This window comes from Cebus imitator, unplaced genomic scaffold (genome assembly GCF_001604975.1).
Source record: "Cebus imitator isolate Cc_AM_T3 unplaced genomic scaffold, Cebus_imitator-1.0 Scaffold566, whole genome shotgun sequence".
NCBI lineage: Eukaryota > Metazoa > Chordata > Mammalia > Primates > Cebidae > Cebus > Cebus imitator.
Genome location: NW_016107881.1, coordinates 927,609 through 941,277, shown reverse-complemented (window position 1 = coordinate 941,277; position 13,669 = coordinate 927,609). Strand labels below are relative to the sequence as shown.

Here is a 13,669-nt window from a genome sequence, read left to right as displayed (position 1 = left end):
AGAAGCTATTTCTATTATGAGAATATAAAATTATTTATAGAAAATCTTAAAAGTAGAAGCTGCAAGCCATAAGTAAATTAATATATAAGCAATTTTTACTCATTCATTTTATTAATTGATGATCAAAGTTTAAATGAGGAACCTAGAATTGAATAAACATAGAATAAGGATACAATTATTATTTGATCAAGTGACAAATATCCAAGTATCATTATTAACTTCACTTGAAAGTAAACATATATACATATCATGGCCAAATATATAAAACACATAAAGAATCTTTATCAAACCACCTCTGTAAATCTGCATATAAATATGCTTATGCATAGAAAAGATACATAAAGGGACAAAAATAAATTTATTAGTCACTTTTTATTTTCTACTTTGATTAAATGCTAAAGCTTCTTACGACTCTTAGTAAATATAATTTAAAATAATTCACTGACAAATTATTTGAGGGCTATTGGGAATGCCACTAGAGAAAGGTCTGTGGTTTAAAACTATTTAAGTCTTTAAAATCATAATATTTTCTGTATGAAAAAAGACAATGAAAGTAAACAATTGCTCTTTAATTATTACATAATAAGATGTTTCTGACCCATTGTGCTGGGTCTTCAGAAGTCTGTATTATGCACTGAGTCCTGACTGTTGCACCTTAGAAAAGTGAGAATGAAGACCCCTGAAATTGTGACCATGACATACCTTCTGATTGACGTTTTACAGGAGCATCTGGCTGTGTATGTAGGTCTCTAGACCTCAGCTATGGAAATAAAATGTCTCAGATGCTACCTGTCGCAGTTTGTAGTTCTCATGTTGTTTACAGAACCATTCAACCAGATATGCACTTAAATATATTATCCAGTTCTGAAATGCTGTCTAAAAATTCTAGAGTAAAATAAATTGGGTTAAAATTCACATCTGAGTTGGTTCAAATACAAGTTTATCCAAACACAAGTGAGATATAAAAATAATGGAGATCAGGTGGTTAACTCTTTTTCTAGAAAGGACTGATTGAAAATTGGTTTCAGATGTTTACGGAGCAAGCAATTTTATGTATTTAGATGAAGAAGGTGGGTTTATAGATTTTGCCCACAAACAAAATAACAATATTTATCTTAATGTAGGATCCAAGCTTTAAATGCATTGTTTCCTTTTTTAACTATATGTAAGTCTAAAGAGGAAAAGATAGATGTAATGAATACTGTGAAAATTTAAGGGCTAATTACTTTTTGTACCTTGGAACAAACATGTATACTGTAACCTAAAGGGAATTTTTAAAAAATTGTAACTTAAAGGGACTGTTTCTTAATGGTGCTACAAGTCCAGAAGTAAAGTATTATTATTAAAGTATTATTATTATTAAATTGCAGATGCCAGTTTCTACAGTTTGCAGTTGTGAGGACAAAGGTAAATCTAAAAGAATGCTTAAAACATCAACTCATTTCTATCAGATTTTAGTTCTCCTCTTGTAGGGCTACAGGAGAAAGCAAAGGAAACTCCAAGTTACTGAGTTCTCCAGTATGATGAGTACAGGTTGTCAAGGTGGTGCAGTAGAAAAGAAACAGGTAGAGTTGAATGTTAGCCCAGCTCCTAGATAGCTGTTGCAACATTAGGCCTATCATTTATCTTCTCTGGGCCTTAGAAAACAAAGGTAATAATGCTTATTTCACAGATTACATGTAATTTTACACATTGCATGTATGCAATAAATGATAACTGTTACTCTAAAAGGTGGGGCTTAGTTATTGAAGGCATTAGATTGAACCATATAAAACTGACATTTTTGTAGATAAAAAATAGCCAAATTTCAGACTTCACTGTAAGGGGATACCCTCCTAGAAACCTTGAGGACACTGTTACAGTGAGGCCACAGTGTGGAGGGCATGGTCATGTTCCTTGGTGAGTTTTGAGTCAATGGTCATGGATGGCCATTTTCATTTGTGACTAGTTTATAACATGCTGAAATAATATACACAATCATGAAGCTTAGGTATCTTAGACTATCCCATTCCTTACCCATAACATTGATCAACATTTTGCATCCTGCTAAAGTTAGCATATTAAACTCGTTGCATTTGCATGCTCACACTTCTGTTCCATGCTGCTAAAAGTCACCAGTACACAAGAATGATGGGCATAAACATATCGGTACACCTATCCTTTCTAATAATACCAGTAACATAGACAATCACGTTTAGACTCATGGTGATCTTTCCTAAAAGTGTGATTTCAGAGTATTTTCCATATTGTTGATTTCCTTCTCAGTCATTTTCCTTTGGATTTGAGGCAGACGTTTCTGGAAATTTCCACTCAGCAGGATGTAGAGAAAAGGGTTAATGCTGCTGCTGGCATAGCTGAGACAGATGGAGAGGTAATAACCCACATAGAAGGCCAGTGTGGGCTGTTCCATCTGTAAGTTCACCAGTTGTATCACATGATAAGGGGCAGCACTTAGGATAAAGACTGCCACTAGCACCAGCACCATCTTTGTCAACTTCATCACTCTCTGTTTTGGTATGCTGGGATTGCAGCTGCAAAGGAAACAATCAGATAGACAGAGTATAAACAACCATAGAAATTACAGGGCAATATGTTCCTAGAACCTTTTGGATAGTTCATAATAGCTTTGCAGTGAAATAGGAAGTTCATTATTATATTCATGCTTACTCAGAGCATTGTAATACATTCTTCTTATTCTTGTTGAAAACTTTCCAAAGTTTCCAAAGCTGGAAATTTTTTTTTTTATTAAATTTTTATTTTTATTTTTTGTGGGTACTTAGTATAGGTGTATATATTTATGGGATAAATGAGATGTTTTGATACAGGCATGCAATGTGTAATAATCATATCATGAAGAATTGGGTATCCATCCCTTCAAGCATTTATACTTTGTATTACAAACAATCCAATTACACTCTTTTAGTTATTTAAAAATGTACAATTATTACTGTCTATAGTCACCTTGTTATGCTATCAAATACTAGGCTTTATTTGTTTTTTTGAACTATTTTTTAATGCCTATTAACTATCCTCACCTCATCCCTAGGCCCCCACTACCCTCCCCAGCCTCTGGTAACCATCTTTCTGCTCTCTGTGTCCATGAGTTCAATTGTTTTGATTTTTAGATCCTACAAATAAGCAATAACATGTGACATTTGTCTTTCTGTGCCTGGTTTATTTTGCTTAACATAATGACTTTCAGTTCCGTCCATGTTTTTGCAAATGACAGTATCTCATTCTTTTTTATGACTGAATAGTACTCCATTGTGTATACATACCACATTATCTTTATATATTGATCTGCTGATGAATACTTAGGCTGCTTCTAAATCTTGGCAATTTAGATAGCCAAGCTTTTCAACTTATGTGATCCTATTTGTCCATTTTTGCTTTGGTTGCCTTTGCCTGTAGAGTAAGAAATTTTTGTCCAGACCAATGCCCTGGAGATTTTCCCCAATATTTTCTTGTAGTTTCATAGTTTGAGGTCTTAGATTGAAGTCTTTAATACATTTTGATTTGATTTGAACCCATGAGAAATAGGGTTCTAGTTTCATTCCTTTACATGTGGATATCCAATTTTACCAACACCATTTATTGAAGAGACTGTCTTTTCCCCAGTGTATATTCTTGGCAGTTTTGTTGAAAATGAGTTCACTGTAGTTGTGTAAATTGGTTTCTGGGTTTTCTATTCTTTTCCATTGTTCTATGTCCCTGTTTTTATTCTAGTACCATGCTGTTTTTGTTACCATAGTTTTATACTATTATATGAAGTTAGGTAATGTGATTCCTCTAGTTTTATTCTTTTTGCTTAGGATATATTTGACTATTCTGGGTCTCTTGTGGTTCCACATAGATGTCAAGATTGTTTTTTCTATTTCTGTGAAGAACATCATTGGTATTTTGATAGAGGTTGCTTTGAATCTGTAGATTGCTTTGGGTAGTATGAACATTTTAACAATGTTGATTCTTCCAATCAACGAACGTGGGATATCTTTCCATTTTTTGGTGTTTTCTTCAATTTATTTCATCAATGTTTTATAGTTTTCATTATACAGAGCTTTCACTTCTTTGGTTAAGATTTTAGGTATTTAATTTTATTTGTGGCTATTATAAATGTGTTAGTTTTTTATTTCTTTTTAAGATTGTTGACTCTTGGCATATAGAAATGCTACTGATTTTTGTGTGTTGATTTTGTATGCTGAAACTTTACTGAATTTGTTTATCAGTTCTAATAGTTGTTTTGTGTGTGTGCGTGTGTGTGTGTGTGTGTGTGTGTGTGTAGTCTTTAGGATTTTCCAAATATAAAATCATGCCATCTGTAAACAAGGATAATTTGGCTTCTTCCTTTCTAATTTGGATGTCCTTTATTTCTTTCTCTTGTTTAATTGCTCTAGCTAGGACATCAGTATTATATTGAATAACAGTGGTGAAAGTGGGCATCCTTGTCATGTTCCAAATCTTAGAGGAAAGTCTTTCAGTTTTTCCCTCATTCAGTATACTAGCTGGTGTCTGTCATATATGGCTTTTATTATGTTGATGTTGAAGTATGTTCCTCCTATACCAAGTTTTTTGAAGGTTTTTGTCATAGAGGGTGTTGAATTTTATCAAATGTTTTTTCAGCATTTGATATTTCAACTTGATATATTGAATTTAAATGATCATATGATTTTTATCTTTCATTCTGTTGATATGATGTATTACATTTATTGAGTTACATATGTTGAATCATCCTGGCATCCCTGGGATAAATCCCACTTAGGATGAATGAGATTTCTAATATATTGTTGAATTTGGTTTGCTGATATTTCATTGTGAATATTTACATGAATATTCATCAGAGAGATTGGCCTGTAGTTTTCTTGTTTTGACATGTCTTTGTCTAATTTTGCTATCATGGTAATACCAATCTTGTAGAATGAGTTTGGAATTATTCCCTGCTCCTTCATATTTCAGAATAATTTGAATAGGATTTGTATTAGTTAAATGTTTGGTAGGATTCAGTGAAGCCATTTGGTCCTGGGCTTTTGTTTCTTGGGAGACTTTTTATTTTGGCTTTGATCTCGTTACTTGTTATTGGTCTGTTCAGGTTTCGGATTTCTTCCTGGTTAAATCTTGGTAGGTTATATATATATAGGAATTTGTCCATTTCTTCTAGATTTTCCAATTCAATGGCATATAGTTGCTCATGATAGCCACTAATGATCCATTTATTCTAGATTTTCCAATTCAATGGCATATAGTTGCTCATGATAACCACTAATGGTCCTTTGAATTTCTGTAGTATCAGTTGTAATGCCTACTTTTTTATTTCTGAATTTATTTATTTAGATCTTCTCTCTGTTTTCTCAGTTAATCTGCTAAAGGTTTGTCAATTTTGTTTAACTTTCCAAAAAACCAGATTTTTGTTTCATTGATCTCTTGTATTGTTTTTGTTTTTTTTTTTCATTCCAATTTCATTCATTTCTGCTTTGATCTTTATTGTTTCTTTTATTCTACCAATTTTCGTTTTGGTTTGCTGTTGCTTTTCTAGTTCATGAAGGTACATTATTAGACTGTTTATTTGACATTTTTTCACCTTTTTTGATGTAGGCACTTAGAGCTATAAACCTCCCATTTAGTACTGCTTTTGCTGTATCCCATAGGTTTTGGTATGTTGTGTTTCCAATATCATTTGTTTCAAGAAATTTTTTAACTTTCTTCTTAATTTTTTCATTGACCTACTTGTCATTCAGAAGCATACTTTCTAATTTACATGTGTTTTTATAGTTTCCAAAATTTCTCTTGTTATTGATTTACAGTTTTATTCCATTATGGTCAGAGAAGATGTTTGGTATTATTTCAATTATTTGAATTTTTAAAGACTTGTTTTGTGAACTAACATATGTTCTATCCTTGAGAATGATCCATGTGCTAAGGAAAATAATGTATATTCTGCTGCCGTTGGATGAGATGTTCTGTAAATATATATTAGATCTATCTGGTCTACATTGCACATTAAGTTCAGTGTTTCTTTGTTGATTTTCTGTCTGGAAGATTTGTCCAATGCTAAAAGTGGGTTATTAAAATCTCCAGCTACTGTTGTATTGGGGCCTATATATCTGAGTGCTCCAGTGTTGGGTGCATATATATTTTAAATTGTTATATGCCCTTGCTAAACTGATACATTTATCATTATATATTAACCTTGTCTCTTGTTAAAGTTTTCATCTTTAAATCTATTTTGTCTGATGAAACTACTCATGCTCTTCTTTGGTTTCCTTTGGTATTAAATATCTTTTCCATTCCTTTTTTTTTTTAGTCTATCTGTGTCTTCGTAGCTGAAAATTTGTTTTCTGGTTGTTTTGTGGTGTTCTTTTCCTTAATCTTTCTTTCCTTCCTGTCTTCCTTTAGTGAAGGTGATTTTCTTTGGTGATAGGATTTAATTTATTGATTTTTATTTTTTAGTTTATCCATCATATGTTTTGTGACTTGAGCTTGCCATAAGGCTTACAAATACTATCTTATAAGCCATTATTTTAACCTTATAACAACTTACCACTGTTCGCATAAACAAGCAAAAAGAAAACTAGTAAAAACTACTAGTTTTATATCTTATTGTATTATCTGTGTCTCAAAAAGTTGTTGTAGTTATTATTTTTGATTGGTTCATTGTTTAATCTTTCAACTTATGGTAAAAGTAGTTTACACACCACAGTTACAGTGTTATAATATTCTACATTTTTCTTGATATTTACTATTACCAGTGAGTTTTGTAACTTCAAGTGATTACTTATTGCTCATTAATGTCCTTTTCTTTCTGATTGAAGTACTCTCTTTGGCATTTTTTGTAAGGCAGGTCTAGTGTTGATGAAATTCCTCAGGTTTTGTTCATCTGGGAAAATCTTTATTTCTCCTTCATGTTTGAAGGGTATTTTTGTGGGATATACTATTTTAGGGTATAAGTTTTTTCCTTCAGTGTTTAAATATGTTATACCACTCTCTCCTGGCATGTAAGGTTCCAAGGTGGAACATTTTGAGAGACCAAATAAATAACAAAGCATTAAATTATAACTCAATGTATGAAATAAATATATCAGTCTATACTAATATGAATATTGAATAAAATGAGGAGAGAAGAGCCAGACCTTCTTTACAGAAGAATTACAAATAATATAGGGATTCTAATATAGATACTCCTCTTTCAGGAGATGGAGCTTAATTCCCATCTTTTTGCTTCCCCCTTGAAGGTAAGCTATGTTTAGTGACTCATTTCCAAAGAATAGAATAGAGAAAGGGATAAACAGTAGTTTCGTGGTGGAGAAACCTAGCAAACACCACCTTAACCATGTAATCAAGGCTAAACAGTGAGATAATGTAGCTGTCATGTGACCCCTGATATACTGTGATGAGAAGAGTTAATTCTTTTCCAAAAACATGTAAGTACAGTCTAATCATGATACAATATCAAACAACCCAGATTGGGAACATTCTACAGGATACCTGGATAGTACTCCTTAAGACTATGAAGGTCATGAAAAATAAGGAAAGAGTGAGAAATTCACAGATTAGAGGACACTGGGAAGACTTGATAACTAAATGCAATGTGCTATTCTGGATTGAATCTGGAACAGATTGAGGACTTTAACGAAAAAACTAGTAAAATCCAATAAAGAAATAGAATTTAGTTGGCCGGACATGGTGGCTCACTCCTATAATCCCAGCACTTTGGGAGGCTACTTTGGGTGGGTGGATCATGAGCTCAAGAGATCAAGACCATCCTGGTGAACATGGTGAAACCCTGTCTCTACTAAAAATACAAAAATTAGCTGGGCATGGTGGTGCACACCTGTAGTCCCAGCTACTCGGGAGGCTGAGGCAGAATTGCTTGAACCCGGGAGGTGGAGGTAATGGTGAGCTGAGATGGTGCCATTGCACTCCAGCCTGGGTAACAAAAGCGAAACTCCGTCTCAAAAAAAAAAAAAAAAAAGAATAGAATTTAGTTAACAGTAATGTAATGCAATTTTCTTTGTTTTGACAAATGTCCTGGATGATGTAAGATGTTAACAATGGGAAAACTGAGTGAGGGGTTTTTGGAAACCCTGTATACATCTGCTGTACTATCTGTACTATATTGCTACTATCTACTTTTCAGAAATGCAAATTATTCTAAAATAAAACATATTTTAAGATTCCCATATTTAATCATGTTATTTCATATTTAGGCATTTAATGGAAATGTTTCTGGGACATGGGGGAAACAGATGAACAAAACTTGGGAATAATTTTAAAAGCATGGGAACTAAAAATCATTTGAAGACAGTGATTCCCCTGCAGTTTATCAGAGTAGGCACTGTCATTCCTCTTATTTCTTGCATGTGTATGAGATTTGTTTCATAAGATCCTCTTAGCATTTCTGAGAAAAGTGTCAAAAGCAAAATGATCTGATTTGGAGAACTGTTTTAAGAAGGCTCAGGCATTCTCTCCAGCTATTGGTGTCTGCTCTTCCATATGATTTTATTTTAACCTTCTCACCAACTCAGCTCCCTGGGATACATTTATAAGCTAATTTTTTTCTGTAACTGTGGCTACTTCCTTTTTCTTCCCAAATGGACCATGCTTTATTAATGTAAGACACAAAAATTAAAAGGTTGCACATAACATGTAAGATATTTACATATGCATGCAAATCTGCAGAATGAACAACAAAAACAGTTAAATAACTGTTAATAACAAATATAAAATTATTCTTGAAATAGAATCTTGAGTTCTGTATGCATTTTAATGAAACCATTACATCAGTGATTTCAACATTTGTCACTGAGAGATTCTTAAGCAGTTTATTTATTACATGCCTTATTTTCCAAAAATTCTTTGTATAGACATATATCAACATCCACATGTCTAAATGTGGTATGTTTCAAATCACTGTTGCCTAAGTTTTTGTTGTAGATATCTTAGGCTATCGAAATTGTTCTTTTAACAAATAAAGCAAAATAAGGCAAGCACTTACCATCTGGCATCCTTATTCTGTTGATACATCTCCCAAGTATAGCATAAAATTAAAATATAGCACACCAAAATCAAGGGTAGAGGGAAAAAAAAAGTTGTTATTGTCAAATAAAGTGTATACCTGTAAAATGGGAGAGAGAGAGAGAGAGAGAGAGAGAGAGAGAGAGAGAGAGAAACACCACCATTACATTAATTGAATTAGAAATTGGCTTTTGCAGTTTCCAAGGTATGATTCTTTCATTTTTCAGAGTCCAGGATAAAAGTCCTTGTGGAAAAGCTCAAGATCTTTGGTTGCTTTATTGTAGAGAGGCCCTGATCTTCATTGTTCACTAACAATGCTTGTCTCTTCTCTAGCCAAACCCAACTGTACTGAGTGCAGAACAGGTGAGGCTACCTATTATTAATCTTCAGTGTTTAACAATGACAGGCAACAGTATGTAACTTTTATTGTATGGTAGGCACTGCTCTAAGCATTTTGTATATCTTTACCCATTGAATCTGTGAAACCCCATGAGTATGATGTCATTAATACCCTTACATTACAGAAGAAAAAACTGAGGCACAGAGGGGTTATGTGGCTTGCCCAAGATTACCCAGCAATAACTGGCAGGGGTAAAATTTGAACCCAGGCAAGCAGCAGGAGGTTGGATTGTCAGATGAGTCCACTCCATTTCTGCACAGATGTGAAGTGTCCTCTTTCCTGACAGAATCCTAGTCTCAGTGAAAGGAGGTAGGCCGAATTTGTGTGGGTGTGGCAAGAATGGCAGAGAGAGCACCTGGGACCAGAGGGAACCTGAATGCAACACAGTTGTTCCAACTTCAGTTCAACTTAAAGACTTAACTCTGGGAGGGATAAGAGAGGCTGCAACCTCTGAATGTCTTTTACAATGACCAACCAAAAATAGGAGAAGCAAAAGCAGATGTTAGTGCAAAATAGCACATCTTTTTTGTTGTTATTGTTTGTTCCTTTGACACAGGCCAAACTCATATAATCATATAGTCAGCCTCAGGTTGTTCTCTCCTTTTAGATAGGTTGGGACCCATATTTATGTATTAATACCAGTGATTAAGAACCTCTTCACTTTTCAATTGGCTGATGGCTTTTGCCTGTGAGGATAGCCAATGCTGGTGGGAGAAATATGAATAAACAATCTTACCTATGTTTCTTTTAAATAATTTTCACTGATGCATAATAGATATACATTGTTTCAGAGTATAGGTGATAGTTTAATACATTCATATAATTTGTAAAAACCAAATCATTTTTGGAATATCATCTTAAATATTTGTCTTTTTTATATGCTAGAGACATTCAAATTATTCTCTTCTAGCTATTTTGAAAGGTACAATAGGATATTTTAAACTATAATCATCCTGATTCATAAAAAACTAGGTCTTATTTCTTCTATCAAAGTGTATCTTTGTATCCCTTAATCAACTTTTCTTCTTTATCCACTTCCTCTACCTTTCCCAGTATCTGGTAACCAACAATATACTACCTTTATGAGATTAACTATTTTAGCTCCCACATAGAAGTGAGAACATGTGATATTTGTCTTTCTGTACTTGGCTCATTTCACTTAACATAACCTTCAGTTCTATTCATGTTGCTATAAATAACAGGATTTTGTTTTTTATGGATGAATGATATTCTATTGTGTATATATACTACATTTTCTTTATTCACATATTGATAGGTACTTAAAGTAATTACATAGTTTGGTTATCTTAAATAGTACAGCGATAAACATGGTAGTACAGACATCTTTTTGATATATTAATATTAATATTGTTTCTTTTGGATATAAACCCAGTAGTGGAATTGTTGGATCATATGGTAGTTCTATTTTTAGTTTTTCAAGGAGACTTTATAGTGGCTGTAAATAATATACATTCTCACCAACAATGTATGAAGGTTCCCCTTTGTCCACATCCTTGCCAGCATCCGTTATTGCCTGTCTTTTTGGTAAAAGCCACTTTAATTGGGGCGTGATGATATCTCCTTGTGGTTTTGATTTGCATTTCTCTGATTAGTGATACTAAGCACTTTTTATTTACCCGTTGGCCATTTGTTTGTCTTATTTTGAGAAATATCTGTTCAGATTTTTGTCCATTTTTTACATTGGATTTTTTTTTCTATGTCTTTTTTTTTTCCCATTTATTTATTTTATTGCATTTTAGGTTTTGGTGTACATGTGAAGAACATGCAAAATTGTTGCATAGGAACACACGTGGCAGTGTGATTTGCTGCCTTCCTCCCCATCACCTACATCTGGCATTTCTCCCCCTGCTATCCCTCCCCAGCTCCCCACCCCCCACCCTCCCTCCCCTATTTCCCCCCAACTGACCCCAGTGTGTAGTGCTCCCCTCCCTGTGTCCATGTGCTCTCATCGTTCAACACCCGCCTATGAGTGAGAACATGCGGTGTTTAATCTTCTGCTCTTCTGTCAGTTTGCTGAGAATGATGGTTTCCAGGTTCATCCATGTCCCCACAAAGGACCCAAACTCATATTTTTAAGGTTTTTTGCAATTGAGTTGTTTGAGCTTTTTGTATATTCTGGTTATTAATCGCTTGTCAGATGGGTGGTTTGCAAATATTTTCTTCCATTCTGCGGGTTGTCTCTTCACCTTGTTGATTGTTTTCTTTGCTGTGCAAAAGTGTTTTAGTTTGAGGTAATCCTATTTATCCACTTTTGCTTAGGTTGCCTGTGCTTTTGAGGTCTTACACAGAAAGTCTTTGCCCAGACCAATGTCCTGGAGCATTTCCCTGTTTTCTTCTTGTAGTTTCACAGGTTAAAGTCTTAGATATAAGTTTTGAATTAATTTCAATTTGATTTTTGTGTATGGTGAGAGGTAAGGGTCTAGTTTCATTCTTCTGCATATAGTTTTCCAGTTTTCCCAGCACCGTTTATTGAAGAGACTGTCCTTTCCCCATTGTATGTTCTTGGCAAGTTTGTTGAAGATGAGTTGGCTATAAATGTGTGGATTTATATCTGGGATCTCTATTCTGTTCCATTGATAACTGTGTGTTTTTATGCCAGTACCATGCTTCTTTAGTTACTATAGCTTTCTAGTGAATTTCGAAGTCAGGTTGCATGATGCCTCCACTTTGTTCTTTTTCCTCAGGATTGCTTTGGATATTCAGGATCTTTTGTGGTTCCATATAAATTTTAGATTTCTTTTTCTGTTTCTGTAAAAACTGTTATTGGTATTTTGAGAGCGATTGCACTGAATCTGTAGATTGCTTTGGGTAGTATGTCATTTTAACAATATTAATTCTTCCAATTAATGAGCATGGAATATCTTTTTTGCATTCTGTTTCTTTCATCAGGTATCTATGTATGTGTGTATTTTTAATCAGAGTTTTACAGTTTTTATTGTATAGATATATCACTTCTTTGGTTGAATTGAATACTAGGTATTTTATATCCTTTGTAGCTATTTTGAAGACAATTGCATTTTTGATTATTTTGTCAGATTTTTCATTACTGCATATATAAATACTATTGATTTTTATATGTTCATTTTGTATCCTGCAACTTTACTGAATTCATTTATGAGTTTTAATAGTTTTTTGGTGGAGTCTTCAGGTTTTTCTAAACATAATATCATTCCATCTGTGAACAAGCCTATTTGACTTTTTCCTTTCCAATATGAATGCCCTTTATTTCTTTCTCTTTCCTAATTGCTCTGGCATTATGTTGAATAAAAGTGGTGAAAGTGGGTATCATTGTCTTGTTTTGGATCTTACAGAAAAGGCCTTCAATTTTTCCCCATTCAGTGCAAAATTAAATGTTGGTATGTCATGTATGGCCTTTGTTATTTTGAGGTATGTTTCTTTTATAACCAGTTTGATGAAGGTTTTATCAGAAAGGGATGCTGAATTTTATTGAATGCTTTTTTGGCATTTATTGAAATCATATGGTTTTTGTTCTTGGTGCTGTTAATGTGATGTATCAAATTTATTGATTTGTGTGTGGTGAACTGTCCTCACATTTATTGATTTCTGTATGGTGAATTTTACTTGCTTGTGATATATGATCTTTTTAATGTGTTGTTGAATTCTGTTTGCTAGTATTTTGTTGAGGAGTTTTGCATCTATGTTCATCAGTAATATTGGTCTGTAGTTTTCTTTTTTTGTGTATCATTGGTTGGTTTTTGTATCAGAGTAATGTTGGCTTTGTAGAATGAGTTTGCAAATATTCCTTTCTTTTAATTTTTTTTTTTAAGTTTGAAGAGAATTGATATTAATTATTTAAATGTTTGGTAGAATTCAGCAGTGAAGCCATCAGGTCCTGGACTTTTCTTTGATGAAAGACTTTTTGTTACAGCTTCAGTCTCCTTACTCACTGTTGGTTTGTTGAGGTTGTTTATTTCTTCATGGTTCAATCTTGGCAGGCTGTATGTTTCCAGGAATTTATTTATTTTCCCTAGATTTCCCCGTTTGTTGGCATTTAGTTATTCATTACAGTTTCCCATGATTCTTTGTATTTCTGAAGTCTCAGTCATTATGTTTCCATTTTTTGTTTCTGATTTTGTTTATTTGGATATTTTCTCTGTTTTTCTTAGTCTAGCTAAAGGTTTGTTGGTTTTATCTTTTTGAAAAATCAACTTTTCATTTTGTTGATCGTCTGTATTTTTTTTAGTCTCAATTTTATTTATTTATTCTCTAATCTTCATT

The 13,669-nt window shown here is 33.4% G+C and overlaps 1 protein-coding gene across 1 annotated transcript in view; it reads right to left on the bottom strand.

Moving 5' to 3' along the window:
- Positions 1–2,050: 2,050 nt before the first annotated feature.
- MCHR2 (melanin concentrating hormone receptor 2) overlaps positions 2,051–13,669 on the bottom strand; it is a 51,034-nt gene continuing 39,415 nt past the window's right edge. The window contains exons 5-6 of the mRNA XM_017515931.2: positions 8,990–9,109; positions 2,051–2,531 (exon numbers count right to left, since the gene is read on the bottom strand). Of these exons, the coding sequence (XP_017371420.1) occupies positions 2,216–2,531; positions 8,990–9,109 (436 nt within the window). The 3' untranslated portion in view covers positions 2,051–2,215. The remainder of the gene's footprint in view (positions 2,532–8,989; positions 9,110–13,669) is intronic.